Source organism: Puma concolor, chromosome A2 (assembly GCF_028749965.1).
Source record: "Puma concolor isolate L17-30 chromosome A2, mPumCon1.1.hap2, whole genome shotgun sequence".
Taxonomy (NCBI): domain Eukaryota; kingdom Metazoa; phylum Chordata; class Mammalia; order Carnivora; family Felidae; genus Puma; species Puma concolor.
In genome coordinates, this window is record NC_141668.1 from 156,461,692 (window position 1) to 156,481,003 (window position 19,312).

Here is a 19,312-nt window from a genome sequence, read left to right on the forward strand (position 1 = left end):
CCTAAGAAACACGCACAGGGCTGAAAACTCAGGCAGTACCGAGAGGTCTGCGATTTCAACACTGGTCTCCGGCCCCCTGCCTTCGTGAGCACCACCCCGCCTCCCCCGCAGCCACTTGGAATTCTTGTAGCCGTTTCTTCCGGCAATTCCACCCTTTATTGATTCATCGATTTTAGAAATTACCGAGTGTATGTGACCAGAGGCAATGCTCCCTAGCTCTCTCACACTCCCTACTTCCTTCCCTCCCATCATTACTTCCGGTTAAGTAAAACATTACATCTTAATAACCCTACAACGCAGTTCACCACAGGGCCAAGAAGGGTATTGTGACAGAATTTTCTTCCTTCGTCTGTTTTTTAATTTTTCTTGTACTTGGGGCTTGCTTGGCTGCGACGAATCTAATTTAATAATCTGACACACTCGCTTATGAGAGCCGGCGTCAAGGTGAGCAGTTGACTAGTGGCTTCCAGGTGTTGTGCCTTTGGGACCATTCAGTATCCCTACAGCCCCTGCTCTCCCAGAGGGAGGGGATGCAAGAAGTAAGGGAGAGGATTCAATACCAAATAAAAGCTGTGCTGTCTAGCTAACAGTAGGTTTACAACCTACTGCAAGTATATATCAGCCCCCCACCCCCACCCCATAATGGAGTCCAAACTCTTGGACACTTCACTTCCAGGTTTTTCTCCCTTCTCTGTTTCTCAGGCTTATTTTTGCGGGCTTTGCAATGAGCATGCTCCAAAGAACAAAGAAGGGACTAAAAGTCTCTGTGTCACTTCAGAGAAAGTACGTTTGTTCCAATCAGAACTTTTTGCCTTACATGGGCATACGCCCCACCCCCAGTAAGGGGGGTAACTTCTGTAGTACTCAGCCAATGAGGAACCAGGGGAGGGACTTGCCTCTGTAGTGCTCAGCCAATGAGGAACAGGGGAGGGACTTGCAGGCTAGGAGATAAATTGTCTGCTGTGACCGCCCCCTAGCGTGCCTTTCTATCAGACACCTGCTTTTGCAAGAATGCTGAATGTTGATTAAAGCCTCGCTTCACGGTGCTCCAAGTCTCCCAGTGCCTCCTTTGATTGGGTCAGTGGGCTTATTTCTCACTGACGGACTTGGGACTTTCTAATGGATAACCTTTGCTCGGGGCTTCCTGGCGGCCTGGCTAAGACTTTCTCAGAGCTGCACTGTGGTCTGAGACTCTTCCGACGCAACCCTCCTTCCTTCCTCCCGCTCCCCTCTCGGGCATGGGACCCGCACTGTGGTCTATAAGGGCTCTCCCCACCGGCTCCTGCTCCCCTTTCCCCCCAACCTTTCAGGCGCTGCCCTCAGTAAATCTCTTGCACCTATGACTCTATCTTGGTGTCTGCTTCTTGGAGGACCCAAACTGACACATGCTCAAAGGATTCAGCAAGGCTTTACCTGTGAGCATTCTGCGGGTCGGTATATCTAAAGTAGTACCAAGCAGAATCAACAAAGGTATCCATTGTGTCTGTCTCTCTCTTGGCGGCTCCCTTGCACCTAAAAAATAAAGGAAGTTCATCAGTTTCTTTTAAAATTTTTAAATTTTAATGCAGTTTTTCCACCAGCTTTTGGGAAAGCGATGACAACTGAATACCAATTTAGAATGTCCCAAGAACAATGCTTCATCATGGATTGGTAATTCAGAGGATACTCTGCTTTTGTATTGTTCGGTACATGATGTTTTGAAGAAATTTACAAATAAAAATTTAAACCTTCACCAAGTAAAAGCGTTATTCGCCACCTGTCTGAATTTTACCTGGTAGAAAATCTAACAACCTAAGAGGATAAGCCCGGAGGGTCTCTTTTGCACGTTAACTTCTATTTTAGGCGTGTCAAGATTGCCTTCAGCCAATGCCTAGTTTATGATACTTGTGAAGGAAATCGACTTATAAAGAGAAGTTGAAAACCAAATGTAGATGTGCTAAAGAATAAACTTGGGTTTTCCCTATCTCTACTAGGGCCAGGGGTGCAGAATTCAAAACCTTGGGAAGAGAGGTCACCTTGGAGGTCCAAAGGCAGTGGCGTGCTGGGGCCACCTCTCATACCGGCTTGTGAGAATCAACTGTTCACACGTCTTCCCGGCTCGCTGACAAGTCATGTCGAGACAGTAGCCCGAACCTAGCCCTTGCAGAAGTACGTACACTATAGAAACTGGCAAACGCCACAAATCAGAAGCTCCCCTCCAACACACCCCCTGCTGAAGGATGGGATACAGAAGGGTAAAGATAGCCCTACCATTCAAGAAAGCAAATGAAGTGAGATCCTTGGAGTGTGAAGGGCTGAAAAGAAAAAGCAATCCTCGAGATGGGGATGCCTGGGGACGACTAAGGTTCCACAAGGGCCCAACGGCTGAACCAGTTCCGAAGCACGTGCCCAGTGTGATGGGCCCACGGAACCACACAAACCGGGTGCAAAAATCCTACAACTTGCAGGAACCCGAGAGAGGGCGCCCTTAGTCCGGCCTAGCCTAGGAAGGGCTCAGCCTCCCTGCCCCCACCCCCCGAAGACTCCTCCAGGCTTGGATCAGCAGTGATGGGTCGCGCCATTTATCACCAGCTGCGAACAGGGGCCCTTTGTGGCAGGGAGAAGGACTGCTGGAGAACACAGTTCTGACTCCAGGCTCTGCCTTTTGAGACACAGATGTAGGACCAACCACCCTTCTAAAATAGCCGCCCTTTTGGCAGTCGGAGTCCTTGGGGGTTCTTGGAGATTTTGAGGAGGGACGTGAGGAACCTCAAGAGGATCTGATGAATCTTCTGCTCATTTTGCATGCAAGGGCATGAGTCTGCTTTTAATTTAAAAATAAAAGAAGGCTTGCATTTAGAGCTTGCATCTGTGAAGCAGTTCATACTGCCTTTACAGATAGTACTGAAGGAGACAGCCATCACCACCACCGCCCCCCCACCCCCCAAGCTCCTGCTGATTAAATAGAAGCTGAGCAGAGAGACAGAAGCCCCAGATCTGGCGGGGCTCTGGGACTCACAGGGGCCTCCCTCTGGGGACAGCGGTGGGCCCTGGGGGCAGATGTTTAGGGGAGGGAGCCCGAGGGAATCCTGTTTCCTACCGCCCGGGGCTACTAGAAGCCGCCGAGCTCAACAGCACATCTCTAAATTAAAGCCAGATCTTTTTAGTTGGAAAGCAATCAACCAGAACGTAGACACTATTTGGGGAAATAATTACAACACAAAAATTCCTTATTCTCCCACACTATTAGTGCAGGTGTACAAGTCAGGAAGAAAATTCAGGGCTCAACTGATCAAAGGAGGAATGTCCGCCTACAACTTGCCAGGTTGATTTTCTTTTTAGTGGTCACGTTGGACTTGAGGACACCAACATATTTTACGACCGACACGAAAAGCTGGTGATGTGGCCAGGCTACTTGGGAAGTGGGAGAGACAGGTGCAGTGACAATGGTATTGTCATTAGGAGCGCCAACGGTACTAACGAGGGTGGGGGTGTGTGGCAGGCAATGAGCCCAATGCTTCCCAGGCATTCTCTCATTTAATCCCGGGAACCCTGGGGATTATGAGGTAGGTACTACTCATGTCCCCATTCTGCAGTAACCGAGTAACCGAAGTCCAGACAGGTTAAGCAATCAGCCCAAGGTCTTGGAGCTCAAGAGTAAGGACTCCACACCTGTTGGGCTCGGGCACCTGCGGTCCTTACCACTGGACACGCTGGTTCCGTGACTGTCAGCCCTAGATGCTCACTAGAATCGTCCAGGGAGCCCGGACCAATACCAAAGACCTGCGCTCTGACCTCCAGGAATCCACAGCCAGGGGAGGAAACCTTCTCCCCACCGCAAGGGCCCTGGGCTGCTGCAGCTGGTGCGCTGAAGGCCACCAGTGTCTCCGGCAGAGAGACCCTTTTGTCACCGCTTATCAATACGGAGGGTGTGCTGGCTTCTCCTGGAGCCCACGTTTCTATCCCCAAAAGACCCAGAGCTCCCTATGTTCCTGCCCACAAGCCTTATCTTAAAACCAGCTGGGTGAGGACCCAGGAGGACAGTGGTAACACGTCCATTCACTGACTGGTAAGGGTCACTGTGCAGGATTACATGTCTCAATTCTAGTCTCCCGAGCGGCCCTTCGAGGGGGTTTAGTTTCTGATAAGAAAACCGAAGCTCAGAGAAGTTAAGTGACTTTCCCAAGGCCGCATGGCTAGTTAGGAGGCAGGGCCAGGCCTTGGACCCGTTACTGTCCGACTCCCCAGCTTGGGCCTTGCAACTGCACTATGGTTCCCTGATTACCAACCTCGTAATTCAGCTCTGTACTGGCAGAGGACTACATTTTGACACCCTCATCGCGATCTGTAAGGCCCAGAAAAAAATGGCTTCTCCACAGAAGGAAGCAGGAAGATACACAGCCGGTACTCGATACTTAGTTGTTTAATCAGCCGGTCTGGTATCACAAGAATCACATCTGAGATACGCCGGGGAACGGACGGTGCAACAATCCTACTTCCAAAACGAGCAGGTGTTTCAGTATATTAAAGAGCGAAACCCCTCAGCATACACACCCTCGTAGCTACCACGCTGCTACTTATGAGAAAATCTCCATTGTTACCAAGCCTCTAGGTGGGAAAACCAAGGCAGAGAGGAGACACCATTTTCTCTGCTTCCAAGAAGCTCTCTGGAATATGAAATGGGTGGAAGTGGCCTTTTACAAAGCTATGCTGAACACGTGCGGCTTTCCATCAATGGGACCAGGTGTTTCTGGCAAGGATGTGAATGGACACCCGTTGCTGCTTCTGGCTCAGAGAGGAGAGGAGAGGGTGCTCATCCCGGTGGCCAGGCCTCAGATTCCAGCCCCTTCTCTCCAACGTCCCGAAAGACCTAGCATATTCTTTCCAGTCTGGTCGAAGTGCCAGGTCAAGGGAGCAGAGAGTCTGAGACTCCAGCAGGGTGCTGGGGACCCCTTACCTCGGGCAGGCGCAGTTCACCCAGTCCGAAGCCGTGGCCAAGGGGGAGCCTCCCTTGCCGGTAAAAGCTGTGATGTGGGGCAAGGTCACGGGCAAATCCTGCAGAGGCACCGGCACGGGGCCACAGGCCGGGCAGTGGACCATGGGGATGGGCGTGCCCCAGTACCGCTGTCGCGAGACCAGCCAGTCCTTCAGTTTGTCACTCGTCACGTCTCCACCGACTCTCTTCCTCCGGGCTTTCTGGGTCAAGGCTAGAAACGCATCCTGCCGGTTCATGCCTGTGAACTGCAAGGGGAAAGAGAGAAATCCTAGTCTTCCCTCCCCAGGGACAAGGTGTCACCACCCCCATGCCACCAGACTGCGATTTTCGTGTGTGGTCTGTGCAGGGCCATGTTGTGTCTTCACGAGCCCCGGGTGCCTCTATCTTTGTGGCCCCTTCCTCCCTAGGATAATACCAAAGACTGTATTTTATGGGGCACCTGGGTGGCACATCGGGTTAGGTGTCTGACTCTTGATCTCGGCTCAGGTCACGATCTCACGGTTCGTGAGTTCAAGCCCCGCGCTGGGCTCTGCACTGATGGTGTGCAGCCTGCTTGGGAGTCTGTCTCTCTTTCTCTCGGCCCCTCCCCTGCTTGTGCTCTGTCTCTCAAAATAAACAAACTTGAAAAACATTTGTTAAAATTGTATTTTAGGAGTGTGTGGAATGAAAACGAATGAAATTTTGAAATCCTAAAAGTTCGCTTTTTCCCCTCTGGTTTTAAAAGAAGTGCAAACCTTGTCGAGGACCCCCTAAAAGCACCGTCAGCCCCACGCCCTGTGTCCACTGTGTCTAACGGGGAAACCGGCTCCAGTTCCGCGGCCCTCCTCATCACCTGAGCCCTGAGATACTGCAGACATCAAATGCTTTGAGCTGCCAACCAAGAACTGCATGATATGCATTTCTAATGACCAGTCCCCTGTTGGGGGAAACATAATCTGGAAGAGAAAAGGTTCAATATCCTGAAGCCGAAGGCATTTCAGGCAAAGCAGGGGAACGAATTGGAGCCACAGCTGGAAGGACCAGAACCACTTCTTCTCTGTTTAAATGCTCTCGATTTAGAGACAGCGGAGTGAAACACAAGTAGAAAAGAGAGGGGCGCCCGGGGGGCGCAGTCGGTTAAGCATCCGACTTCGGCTCGGCTCAGGATCTCCCAGTTCGTGGGTTCGAGCCCCACGTCGGGCTCTGTGCTGATGGCTCGGAGCCTGGAGCCTGCTTGGGATTCTGTCTGTCTGTCTGTCTCTCTCTCTCTTTCTGCCCACCCCCCCCACCCCCCACTCACGTTCTATCTCTCCCTCTCTCAAAATTAAACATTAAAACAAATTTTTTCTAAGTTGAAAATAGAATTTCTCTTTTCCATCAATGGGACCAGAACCAAACTAATGGTAAGAATGGAACCGGCATGGAATGCCAACGGGGGGCTTGGGGTACCCCGGAATTGGTTCACTGAAGACGGCCTGCATACCTACTATGTGCCAGGCTCCTGCCAGGCCCTGGGGGCACGAAGATAATTATGCTCTGCCCCCCGCCTGCAAGGAGCTTACGAGCATGAGGCATATGCAGAAATACGCGCAGCTGTTGATCAACAGCAGCCCCGTCCTTGGGGTGTGCAGGGTCTCCCGAAGAACACGCAGTGCTCGCGACCGCGGCAAGGCCCGCACTCCACGCTCCACACCCCCGCCATCACACGATGACGGGGCAAACGATCACAAGCTCTCTTGGAAGTCTACCTCCTCCACGTATCACTGTCTTTACATCCCAGAGGCTCACGGATGACAGGAGCCTCTCACCACCTGTTCTCCGTCCACCTGCCAAAAAGCATTTGTTGTCCTAGATATTCAGTCTAGAGCCTGGAGAGGGTTCAGTGGACCACCTGAACCTATCCGAACAAGCCAGGGAGCATTCATTCATGTCAGTCCCATACTAAAGAGGGAGTATCTCTCTGGGCACTTCAGAAGCCTAATTTTGGCCACGAGTGCCTCCTTCCTTGCCCTGCCGAGACATCGAGGGCTCTGCTACAGGCACCTTGGTTTTGGCTCTGCACCTCCTCCAGGGAGCCTGCCCCAACACGGTCGAAGAGAAGGTTTAAGGTTCCGTATCTGAGGAGCATGACTCACATCTGGGGATACCGTTTACGAAGTGAAGGCACAAACACGAAGTCAGAAAATGTCACTCGCATAAGGAAAAAAAGTTGGCCACACTCTTATTCTTTGTATATGTCTATCTGTATACATATCTACAAATAGCCCATAGCCAGGGACTCCCAAACCTGAAAATCCCAGAATTCCAGGTCTAACTGAATCAGGATCACCCAGCCTGGGGCCAGTAAGCATCTCCTGGGCGATTCAGAGACACGGCCAGGGAGGCACTCACTAGGTGACACTGGCAGTTCCCAGACTCAGCTGCACAAGAGAATCACGTGGGGAGCTCTGAACACGCTTGATGTTCAATCCATGCCTCACACCCCATAACCCTCAAATCAGAATTTCTGGGGTGGGACTCAAGCATCAGTAGTTTAAAACACTTTCCAGGTATTTCTGAAGGGCGGCCAAGTTTAAGAAACAGCGCTCTAAACCAGAAGAGTCAAACCTCAATAAGCACACAGATCTCATGGGGGATCTTATTAGACTCAGGGGGCTCTGAGAGGCTCCACATCTAGCAAGTGATGCCTGTGCGGCCGGTCCGGGGACCACACTTTGAATAGCAAGGTTCTGGGCCAGGGATCCTCAAAATATGGATCCTGGATCAGTAGTAGCAACAGAAGCACCTGAAACTTACTAGAAGTGCAAATTCTTGGGTTCTACCTGGGACCGCTGAGTCAGAAGCTGCCAGGCACTCTGGGTCCGAACGAGGCGCCCGTCGACTCTGGGGTGCGCTCAAGTTCGAGAGGCACCAGCTCTGCTGTTTCCCACTTAGCCCTCACCCTACCTCCTCCATCATACTCCCTGGCCTGGGGCAACTGCAAGGCTGAGGTCAAATCCTGCCAGACCTACCACCTGCCAAGAGATAACCTGGGCCAAATGAATAAACGCGATTTAACTTCAGTGTTCATTTCCACAGGCGAGTTCAACTTGAGGTAGAAACAAGTCAATAATCTGGGGAGAACAGCCAATTTCAGTCACTCTCCCAGGGAATCAGTCTTCCCGGAAGGGGAGATTTTTTTTTTTCCAGCAGGAGATTCCCAGAATAGAATGACTACGATAACCACGAACCTAGGATTAGGCTTGATTTAGAGGTGACAAATTTCTAGATCTTGAAGAAAAGAAGGTTGTTTTGTTTTCAAAGATTAAGAAACGAGGGTGCAAGACCATTAGGTGTAGGGATGAGTGAAATGGCAGGTTGTAATCTGCACCTGAAGGAAAACAGCTCATCAGATCCAGGCCAAGGTCATGATCTGAGAAGCTGTCAGGCCCGCGCCATGGGGAACCCACCTCAGCAGAGCTGCAGAGTCTCTCTGTGCCATCCGGCAAAGTCTCGATGACTTCGGAGTAGGGGAGGCCCAGGGTTTGGGCTAAGCTGGCGTCCTCTGGGCTGGTGCTGGGAATTCCTATTCAGAAGGGGAGAAGCATAGAACACCTTCTTTGCAAATGCTCAAGTCACAGAGATATCGACAGCACTAACACCCTCGGCTTTAGCTTCCCGAGGGAGACCCTCTTTTAGCTACAGAAGTTACAAAACCACGGCGCATTCCTCGGGAAAAAGGAGAAACCCACCCCCCTATTTCTTAAAGTCTTCATTCTGTGCTTCAAAAAGAGTTGTAATTCTGAAACACACGACTCGGGGTGCTTTGTGTCACCGAGACAGGGAAGCACAAGCATCTGGAGAAGCCTCTTGTCTGAATTCCCTCAGTGACCAAGGACCGTGGCATTCTCGCGAGACGCAGGGCACCCTGGCATTTCCGGGCACCCTGGAAAAATCCACTCGGTCCGGAAGTGGAAAGCTGACAACTGTGTTTCTGCACGCTGGGCTCTGTTCCCAAAGGCAAAGGTACCTTCATTCCCAACAGAAATTTATTCTTCAACCCACATATGCCCTGGAGACGGAGTTGAGCATAAGTAAATCACTCATGCAGAGGGCCAAGGCCTACTGTCGGCTTCAGCTATTCATACACACAAGCTTGCCCGTGGGTTCTCAATCCTGGCATTGCTGGCCTCCTGGACTTAGCTGTGAGGCTGTGCCGAGGACTGTAGGATGTTGGGGAGCGTCCCTGGTCTCAGCCAGTAGCATTCCCCGAGTGTGACAGAAAATGACGGCAGAATTGCCAAACGTCCTCTGGTGGCCAAATCGCCCCTGGTTGAGAGCTCCTGCTGGAGGGTCAGCCATGACACCTGCTAACGTCCCTGCAGACATGATGCATCACGTGGCCACTGGGAGAGAAAACTAAGGGCAACACATACAGTGCTTTCGGTCACATTTCCACGGGCGACCTCCTTGGATCACCGCCCTACGAGGGTGATTTAATGTTTGGGAGACGTGTCCTAAAGCTCCCTGGCGAGACGGAACGCTCCGTGGTGTGATGGAAAGTTCTGTGGTGTTCCGGCTGAGATTCCTGACAAAAAGCACCTAACGAGGCAGACAAATGTTCAGAGTGGACTTGAAGGAAGGGTGAGGACAAATGGCAAGCAATAAATATTACTGGAAAGTGTCCATTTGTTACCCTCCCAAAGCGTATGGTTTGGGGTAATGAGGAGAAATGTTCGAAAGGAGACACTGTGGCCAAAAAATTCATGTGACCACATAAAGAATGCCCTGGACCACAGTGTGGGTTATGTGGGGCTCAGCAGGATGTGAACTATTTTATTTTTAATCTTTATTTTTGAGAGAGAGAGAGACAGAGTGAGAACAGGGGAGAGGCAGAGAGAGAGGGAGACACGGAATCTGAAACAGGCTCCGGGCTCTGAGCTGTCAGCACACAGCCTGACGCGGGGTTTGAACTCATGAGCTGTGAGATCATGACCTGAGCCTAAGCCGGGCGCTTAACCGACTGAGCCACCCAGGTGCCCCGGACATGAACTACTTTGTAAAGTGCAGGTGAAATGGCAAAAACACCACTTTATCTCTTTTTTATTTCTATTGCTCTTCTTGGAAGGCAAGAAGCAGTAACTTAGAAAATGTTAATAATGTCACTGTGGGAATTCAAGACAACAGGAAAAATTATTTCCAGGCACATCCTAAAAAAAAAAAAAAAAAAATCAGACTTTTTTTTCTTTCAGAATTTTCAATACTGTGCCAGTAATTTGACTCAAAATACACCCCTCCCCTCACCCCCTGTAAAAGCAAAAAGCCACATCAACAAGAGGTCCTTTTATTGTTTATCTTGGCTGATTGTATTAATGAATCTTACTAATTACAAAATATGTAAGAATAAATAGAAGGAATTATTTCCCTCAAGCAACACATTTTCCAGGTTCCAATGGTCAGAAGGGAATGGCCTGAATGCCTTAATATCCATTTTCTGTTTGGCTGGTTCTTCAAATCTCTTTGCCAAAAACCGATCTGGGAATTGGGAGGGAAAACGTGATGTTGATAAGAAATGCTATTTCTTCTGGGTGCCACGAAACTGAGAGTGGAAGGAACTTTCTCTGCAGATTCTTGGCACTTTGAGAGTGGCTGGGATCTGCAGCCAGAATACTGGAGAAGAGGGGCGCTCGGGCCCATCCAAAGGGCGGATTTTGCACGCGCTGTCATTAGTTTTCAGCCTGTGGTTCACCCCCGAGCCCCGCTAGGTGACGACACCTGAGGATGAGCGAGGCATGAGCGAGGCCACAGGGGACATCCAACGCACAGTTCTAAATGCACCTCCAACCCTACTGCTGTGTCACGGTCCCTTCCCTGGAGGGCTCAAGTTCACCTCCCCCACAGACCTCTGCCAAAACCCAGCCCAATCCATCATGTGTGCTCAGAACCCCCATCTCCACAGTTGCTGTTGGTTCTAGGAGCTCCGAAATCAGATTTCATCTGAGTTGTATTATTCCCCGTACCATACGTATGCGTCTCACAAACTAGCTCTACTGGCCGGATACTTTTTATTACTCTCAATAGCAACTAGCAAGGTGTGGACTCCTGGGTATATTTTCAAGATGTAGTTATTAAATAAGGGGTGTTTAAATGACGGGCATATCATTTTTTTCCAGAGGCAAAACAGACCATGGAGTCAGCAGGGAGCAATTGCAGTTGACCGCGACAGCCTGGGGTTTTGATCGGAAGCCTGCTAAGTATATTATCCTGATTATATTTTAATAGCTACTCACCTATTTTGGAATCCAGAGAGCCCTCAAAGTCAGCTTTGGCCAAGATAACGACAGGGGCCTCCTGCTGGGTGAGCATGTTCACGGCCGTCACGGGCGTGAGGCAGTCTGAAAATGAGAGCAAGTGACAGCTGGGGTACTCACACCATCTGAGTCTCAGAGGAGATAAGTGAGAAAAATAAGCACTGGGACTTCTGTATCTTGTGCTAACGGTTTAAAAAAAAATCTGTTCGGGGCGCCTGGGTGGCGCAGTCGGTTAAGCGTCCGACTTCAGCCAGGTCACGATCTCGCGGTCCGTGAGTTCGAGCCCCGCGTCAGGCTCTGGGCTGATGGTTCGGAGCCTGGAGCCTGTTTCCGATTCTGTGTCTCCCTCTCTCTCTGCCCCTCCCCCGTTCATGCTCTGTCTCTCTCTGTCCCAAAAATAAATAAAAACGTTGAAAAAAAAAAATTTAAAAAAAAAAAAAATAAAAAAAATCTGTTCTCCGAAGTTATCAATGGATAATTCACACCAGTAGAAAGTCAAAAGGTGAAGCAAATGCACAAAAATGTTCATCTATGCTCACAACCAAAGAAGTGAAATGGCGTGTTTACTTTCCAGATGGTAAAAGACGTTCCCGCCACTCTTTTTTCCTTTTGAAAAGTACCTCAGGGGGCCCCTGGGTGGCTCAGTCGGTTAAGTGGCCAACTCTTGATTTTTGGCTCAGGTCATGATCTTGCGGTTTGTGGGTTTGAGCCCCTCTTTCCCTCTCTCTCTGCTCCTCCACTGCTCATGTGCTCTCTCTCTCTCAAAAATAAATAAACATTAAAAAAAAAATACCTCAAATATACAGAAGAACAAGCAACACAAACATCTACGATGACTAGGAGATGTCTGGAATTCCAAATCCTTACACCTGAAAACGGAGGTGGATAAGAGAGTAGAGAATAACTAAGCAGAGAGCAGGAGAGATCCGGACATATAAAGACAGAACAGTTCTTCCCACTTACTCTTTCTCAGGAGACAGCAGAGGATGTGTTCCAGCAAAACGAAGGGGTAAATTAAGAAAGACACAGAAACGGGATCTAGGAAACAGAGGATCCAACAAAGGAAAGAGGGTCAGGAGACTCTCAGAACAAAGAGAGAGGGAAGCCCTAGGCAGCAGATGGGCAGCAGAGGCCTAGAGAGTGACCAGGTCAGGCCTGAGCAGGATAGAGGGCCCAAGAAGCATCTTCCGGGGGGAAAAGAGGGATCAATACATTTGATCTGACAGGTTGGAATGTGTAGAAAATTTGTATTGAGAGGAGTTTCAAAGAGCCTCTAGGAGGGTGTGGGAAGACTTAGAAATTCAAAGAACACAAAGCAGATGAAAAAAAAAAAAAAAGAAGACATCATTAACTTCAGGCAAAACAGAAAGTACTACCAAAAGGAAAAAGTAACCATAGTGTCCTTGGCTCAGTTGTGAATGGTATTTGTGTGGTCGTAACAAAACGCTTAATTTGGAATTATCCAAACAGTGTGCCATCTTAAATGAAGCTTGTTACAACTACCACAGCAGGGAGACAAGCCATTAATAGATGAATCTTCACTGACGATGTGCGGGAATGGAAGCATGAAGACGCAAACGCAGTCCCAAAGGAAGAAGGGATGAGGAGTGGTAAACAATTAGCGAGCTCACTTGCGCTTACAGCAACATGAGCAACTGACCGCAGTTATAATTTGTGAACTCTTACTACCTGTATTTGCCGCGTTTTAAGACTTTCTATAATTTATCTGAAATATGTTTTACAAACCCCAAAGTTAGAATATGCCCAGGAAGTAAGATTTATTTATTTATTTTTTGATGTTTATTGTATCTTAGGGAGAGAGAGTGCGTGTATGTGTGCGAGCTGGGGAGGGGCTGGGGGGGGGGGCGTGGACAGCGGATCTGAAGTGGGCTCTGTGCTGACAGCAGACAGCCCGATGCAGGGCTCGAACTCACATACCGTGAGGTCATGACCTGGGCCGAAATGAAGAGCTGGACGCTTCACTGACTGAGCCGCCCGGGCGCCCCTAGATTTATTCATTTCAAAGAGGGAAAGATAGGCTCTGTAGGCACCTAAATCGGCTCTTCTCACCTTTCACCTTGGCGGCAGGAGGTGGGGGGGGGGGTGAGGAAGCAAAGGGTGGGCTAGGGTGGGGACAGAGTGACACGCAACCCAAACGGGTCTCCAGGGCAGAGGTTCAGCACCCATGGTACCACAGCTGGGAGGCACCTGCTGCCCGAGCCGCCTAAGTGCTGCCATTTCCCAAAGGGGAGACCCGGGTTTCCGATTCCGTACTGCCCCTCCTCAAAGAAGACGTGCACACACGTGAAGTCTGCGGTCACGAGAAAACGTGAGGAGGAGGACGGGAGACGAGGTGTGACAGTAAAAGTCGCAAGGTAATGTCGAGAACTGGTGAGCTGAGGGGAAGCAGGGGAGGCCCATTACCCAGACACAGGGAGGGCTGTACCAGAGAAACACGTGGGGCACAGGCTGACCCCGGACCTGCCTCTCCCTCCGACTCAGCAACAAAACACTTAGCTGGACGCTCGGCTGCACAGCTCACGACAGCACTGCTCCGCCTCCCTTCCGCCGGTGTGGCCACGGGGTACGTGCAGAAGCGACTTCTAGGTCATGCTCTCAGAGGGAAGGAGCACGCCCTTCATTCTCCGCTGGTTACTTAACGCAATGCAGACGATGTGCTGAACGTCTCAGAGCACACAGGGAAGGCCAAGAGCCTTGAAGGGCACAGTGGGACGGCCGAAAGAGCCTTGGCCGTGACTGACTCATAAAGCAGACTTGTTATACTCGCTCTGAGATTCATGCGGGCAAGAAACAAACTTATGTCTTTTTAAGTCACCGTGTTGTCTGGACTCTGTCATAGCCACCAAACTCCTAGCCTAAGTAACACATCTAAAAGGATTCCACGGGGCCGGGGAAGGAAGCTCCTGCTGTTGCTAACACTCTTTGACTTTGACTTTCATGTGATATACATATATTAATTGGATCTTACAAAACACTAATTAATTTTTAAAAAGAAAGATGGAGGGGCACCGGGGTGGCTTAGCCGGTGAAGCATCCGACTCTTGATTTTGGCTCAGGTCATGATCTCACAGTTTGTGAGTTCGAGCCCTGCGTCGGGCCCTGTGCTGACAGCTCAGAGCCTGTAGCCCGCTTTGGATTCTGTGTCTCCCTCTCTCTCTGCTCCACCCCTGCTTGCTCTCTGTCTCTCAAAAATGAATAAATGTTAAAAATACATATATTACAAAAACGTGACCACATGCAAAAGAATGAAGGTGGATCCTTACTTTTGCCATATACACAAATTAGCTCAAAAACGGACTAAAGACCTACATGGAAGATAGGAAGTGAAAAGACAACCCCCAGAACTGGAGAGCATCTTTGTAAATCATATATCTGATAAGAGACTTGTACCTGAAACATGTAAAGAACTGTTAAAATTCAACGACAGAAAGACAACTCAATTAAAAAACGGGCAGAGGATCTGAATAGACATTTCTCCAAAGAAGATACACAAATGGGGGCGCCCGGGTGGCTCGGCTGGTTGAACATCTGACTCTTGATTTTGGCTCAGGTCTTGATCCCAGGGTCATGGGTTCCAGCCCGTTATCAGGCTCCAAGCTGAGCATGGAGCCTGCTTGGGATTCTCTCTCTCTCTCTCTCTCTCTCTCTCTCTCTGCCCCTCCCCAACTTGCGTGCCCGCGTGCGTGTGTGCATGCACACACACACTCTCTCTCTCTCTCTCTCAAAAAAAAAAAAAAAAAAAACATTAAAAAAGAGGGTACACAAATGGCCAATAAACACATGCAAAGATGCTCAGCACCGTCAGCCACTGGGTAGATGCAAATCAAAACCACAGTAAGATACCACTCGTACCCACTAGGATGATCATACTCAAAAAGAAGGACAGTAACAAGTGCTGGCAAAGCCATGGGGCAATCGGAGCCCTCATACGCTGCTGGTCGGAGCGTAAAACAGTGCAGCTGTTGCGGGAAAGTCTGACACTTCCTCGACTAGTGAAACACAGAACTACCATATGACCCAGTAATTCTACTCCTGGATACATATATGAGGAAATGAAAACATACGTCTACGCAGAAATCTGTACTTATGTGCACAGCGGCATCATTCATAGCAGCTAGAAAGTGAAACCGACATGTCCATCAACCGATGAACGGATGAGTACAATGCATAACATTATCCTGAAATGAAAAAGGAATGGCGTACGGACACAGGCTACAACATGGATGAGCTTGAAAACATTACACTAAGTGAAAAGAAACCAGTCACAAAAGGACAAAGACCGCACGATTCCATTTATACAAAATGTCCGGAATCGGCAAATCTATGAAGTGAGTAGACTAGTGGCTGCCCAGGGCTGGGGGAAACTGTAGGATTGGGGGCAGCTGCTACGAGCTGTAGGATCTCTCTGGGGTGATGAAAATGTTCTAACACTGACGGACGGTTGTACAATTCTGTGGATAGACCAACAACCACGGGATTGTGCACTTGAAGGGTGAAACAATGAAAAAAGGAAGGAGGGGCGCCTGGGTGGCTCAGTTGGTTAAGCGTCCGACTTCGGCTCAGGTCATGATCTCATGGTGTGTGAGTTCGAGCCCCACATCGGGCTCTGTGCTGACAGCTCAGGGCCTGGAGCCTGCTTGGTCCTGTGTCTCCCTCTCTCTCTCTGCCCCTGCCCCGCTCACGCTCTGTCTCAAAAATAAACACGAAAAAAATGAAATTCAGGGTGAATTTCATGGTATGTGAATTATATCTCAACGAGGAAAAACAAATCAGTCTGTGAACTTAAGAACTGGCAGACCTGTAATGATTACAGACCAGCAACTTGCATGCTGTCCCTGGTCCAAACCTATTTCTTAGAAACAACAAAATCAAATAAAATCTGAAGCTCTCGACCAGGTCTAGAGCTCTCCGTCCTTCTCCTTGATCAGGCGCTGGCAACGCAAAGCAGGAAGACAAGGAAGCCACGCAGAAACCCCAAGTCACCGAAGCATTTCCTGCAGTGGCTCCCTAACTCCCAAACACATCAGTGCAAAGGAAATGTCCTGGGCAGAAAAGGTGCCCACTGCTCCCCGGGGCCCGCCGCTAAAGCCAGCAGGTCTTTCGTGCCCTCTGGCAAAAAAACAGGCAGATGGATTCCCTTCGGTGTTCAGCAAAGCGGGCTCCGTGCAGGGATACTCTGCGGAAAACAGGGCTGTGTGGTCACGTAAGTGTGAAACACGCCATCTGCTCTGCTCTCTTAGGCAGTCACAGTGTAGAGCAAAGGTTCCGTCCCCACACAGATACTAAGCAGAAAGAGGGGACGACGACAGCAAGTATTGAATGCTCCGGGGCTCCCGGGGAGGTGGGGCTCTTGCTCTCAGATGCTGTTGACAACAACAGCGTTCTGAGGAACCCTTTGGGGAGACCTCATTTACCCTTTGGGCAAAAACACGCATCACGTAGACCACTGGTGACTCAGCACTGAAATGTTTGGTTCCAAAGCCTCAGGGTTTGAATATTTTAATATTAGAAATGTAAGAAAAGACGCCAGGAAAAGACAGAACAGCTTCTAGAACTCTGGTGATGTTTCCCTATTGATGCTTTTTATGGTTTGTGGCTTCCATCAAGTCAGAGCTTACATAACACGACTTAAGTCAGAGGCGGTCAGCTGAGGGGAGGCGGCAACGTCAATGATGAAAATAAACTCAATTTCAAGAACTCTGGAGGGAAGCACCTGACTTTTTGCTCTCTTAAAGGAATCTATGCCAAATTATAGGAGGCTGAGTGGAACACGGTACTTTTCGTCAATGACATCAGCAACCCAGTCGGCCCGGCCAGGAATCAGGACGGCGTCCCCAAGCCTCTGCCCTCGCTGCCCTCCAGACACTTCTGGGAGCTGCTCCGGCCCCTCCGTTCTGGCCACCGCTCTTCTCCTGTCCTCACCGTCTCTTACCTGAACTCATGGCATGCCACTCCTCTGTCACCCAAGCATCACCCCATCCACGTGTGTCGCCCTCCTCCTCCGAGCCCCTCGGGGCTCCTTCTGTACCCGCAGGGCCTCCGCAACCGCCCTGCCCGCTCCGCTGGGAAAGCCACACTCACAACGGTCGAGTGTCCTTCCTTGAGTCACAGGACGGCTCTGGGACCAGAACCTTGGCCATCCTGTGCCAATGCAGGAGCTGACAGACAGAGACCCCCTTAGCAGCTGCAGGGACTCGTGTAGGAAAACATCAACTCCTGCAGGGGATCCAGTGCGTCCAACTGAGTGCTGCCCTGACTTTCAGTGGTCACTAGTCACCCTCAAAACCGGACGGACGCTGGATGGAAAAAACAAGCCGCTCGCCTGATTTGAGCCGGCCGGCAATGGCAAATGACAAAAGCGATGTGACGTTTGGGTTTAGAACGTAACCTCAGAGGCCAAAGAAGGCACAGAGCCATATTCGTGTGGTGACTTTAAGTGTGAGTTTTGGAAAAACCCTCATACCCAAGGCACCGCGCTGGCCTGACATCACTAGTGAACGCCACGCGTCAAAATCCAGAGACTTGACACGCAAAATAACCTGGAGACTTTGAATACGTTGATATCTGCAAAGAGGCTATTACCACGCTGGAAATTAGAACTGGAACATTGAGCGCTGAGCGGAATGTTCCATTTGGAATTATTTCAGAGATTATATTCAGAGATTCCTTCTCTGAAGGAAGTGAGGTGAGAAGGAAGCTAGTGAACCATTTGTGGTTAAAATACGACGACGATCATGAAACAATGATCACGAAAACATCACTCTTTGCACCTGCTAAAATAAGTTCTTAATTTCTTACACATTAAAATGTCTGGAATTGATGCAGTGCCTCTCGTGTCAGGAACGCCATCTCCTATATATACATTTTTTCAAAAATTTTTATTTTAGAGAGCATGCACGCATGAGCAGGGATAGGAACAAAGGGAGACAGAGAGAGAGAGAGAGAGAGAGAGAGGGAGACAGAATCTTAAGGGGGGGTCCATGCTCAGTGCCCAACCCAGGACTCGATCTCATGACTCTGAGATCATGACCTGAGCCGATACCAAGAGTCAGACACTTAGTGGACTGAGCCACCCAGGCACCCCTCCTTCTTTTATAATATATGATCTCATGAAGCCCCTGTTAATATGACCTCATTTTCATTCGTGTCACTAGATTAACCATAAGAAAACAAAATCCAAGAACTAGATATTTACCTTTTTTTTGTCTTTTGATTTTAGATATCATTCAACCATCACAGCCCACAAAGAATCTCAAATTGTTCCTGAGAGTTAAAAACTCGGAGTTTTCCCTTTAAACGAACAGTTGAAAAGAACCCAGTGTCTCTTGTGAGTGGGTAGAAAGTAAACCAGAGAGAGCGACACTGGACCGAAATTTTAACACAAGTCTTGTTTTCCATTTTGATGTAACAAGAGATGACAGCAGATGAGATCCGTCTTGTGCCAGAGTGAATCGCACGTGCATCTGGCCCTCCTGTCGTGACCCCGCGGAAGAAGGCGGACCTGCGGTCCTCTGCGCGTCCCTGAGTGCTTAGCGCGGAGCAGGCTCTTCCTGAGTGCTCACTGATTTGACCCTGGCCTTATACTGGAAGTAACCAGTTAAGTCTCTATTCATTTTTGTTTTTTAAGTAGGCCCCATGCCCAGCATGGAGCTTCAACTCATGGCCCTGAGATTAAGAGTTGTGTGCTCTACTGACTGAGCGAGCCAGGTGCCCCAGCAATTATATCTCAAGTGAAGGGAGGTTGGGATGACATTGTCTACCTTTCCAGCCTGGAAATTTTTCATTCTGGTTATTTTAAGAATAGCAATGAAAACAAACACACAAACGAACAAACAGAAACTTGACGTCACCATGACTATCGTTTCTGTAGTCATATAATTCAGACCCTGATAATTCAGACTGTGTGCTCTGGGTTGAAATTTAGTCTATGAAAAGAGAACAAGGATGAGATCTTTACAGAAATATTTACATTTCTCCAGAGACCTACTTCTCTTGTTTTTTTTCAACGTTTTTTATTTATTTTTGGGACAGAGAGAGACAGAGCATG

At 49.4% G+C, this 19,312-nt stretch overlaps 1 protein-coding gene across 16 annotated transcripts in view; it reads right to left on the reverse strand.

Annotated features, from left to right (window-relative positions):
- Positions 1 to 19,312, reverse strand: part of LARS2 (leucyl-tRNA synthetase 2, mitochondrial) — a 194,054-nt gene that overhangs the window by 49,474 nt on the left and 125,268 nt on the right. For all 16 annotated transcript variants that reach the window (XR_015248421.1, XR_015248419.1, XR_015248423.1 and 13 more), the window contains 4 exons: positions 11,224 to 11,328; positions 8,404 to 8,519; positions 4,937 to 5,220; positions 1,414 to 1,512 (listed from right to left, as the gene is read on the reverse strand). Coding sequence is in view for 11 of the 16 variants with exons in the window: in XM_086698442.1 (XP_086554568.1) it covers positions 1,414 to 1,512; positions 4,937 to 5,220; positions 8,404 to 8,519; positions 11,224 to 11,328 (604 nt within the window). In the remaining 5 variants the exon portion in view is untranslated. The remainder of the gene's footprint in view (positions 1 to 1,413; positions 1,513 to 4,936; positions 5,221 to 8,403; positions 8,520 to 11,223; positions 11,329 to 19,312) is intronic.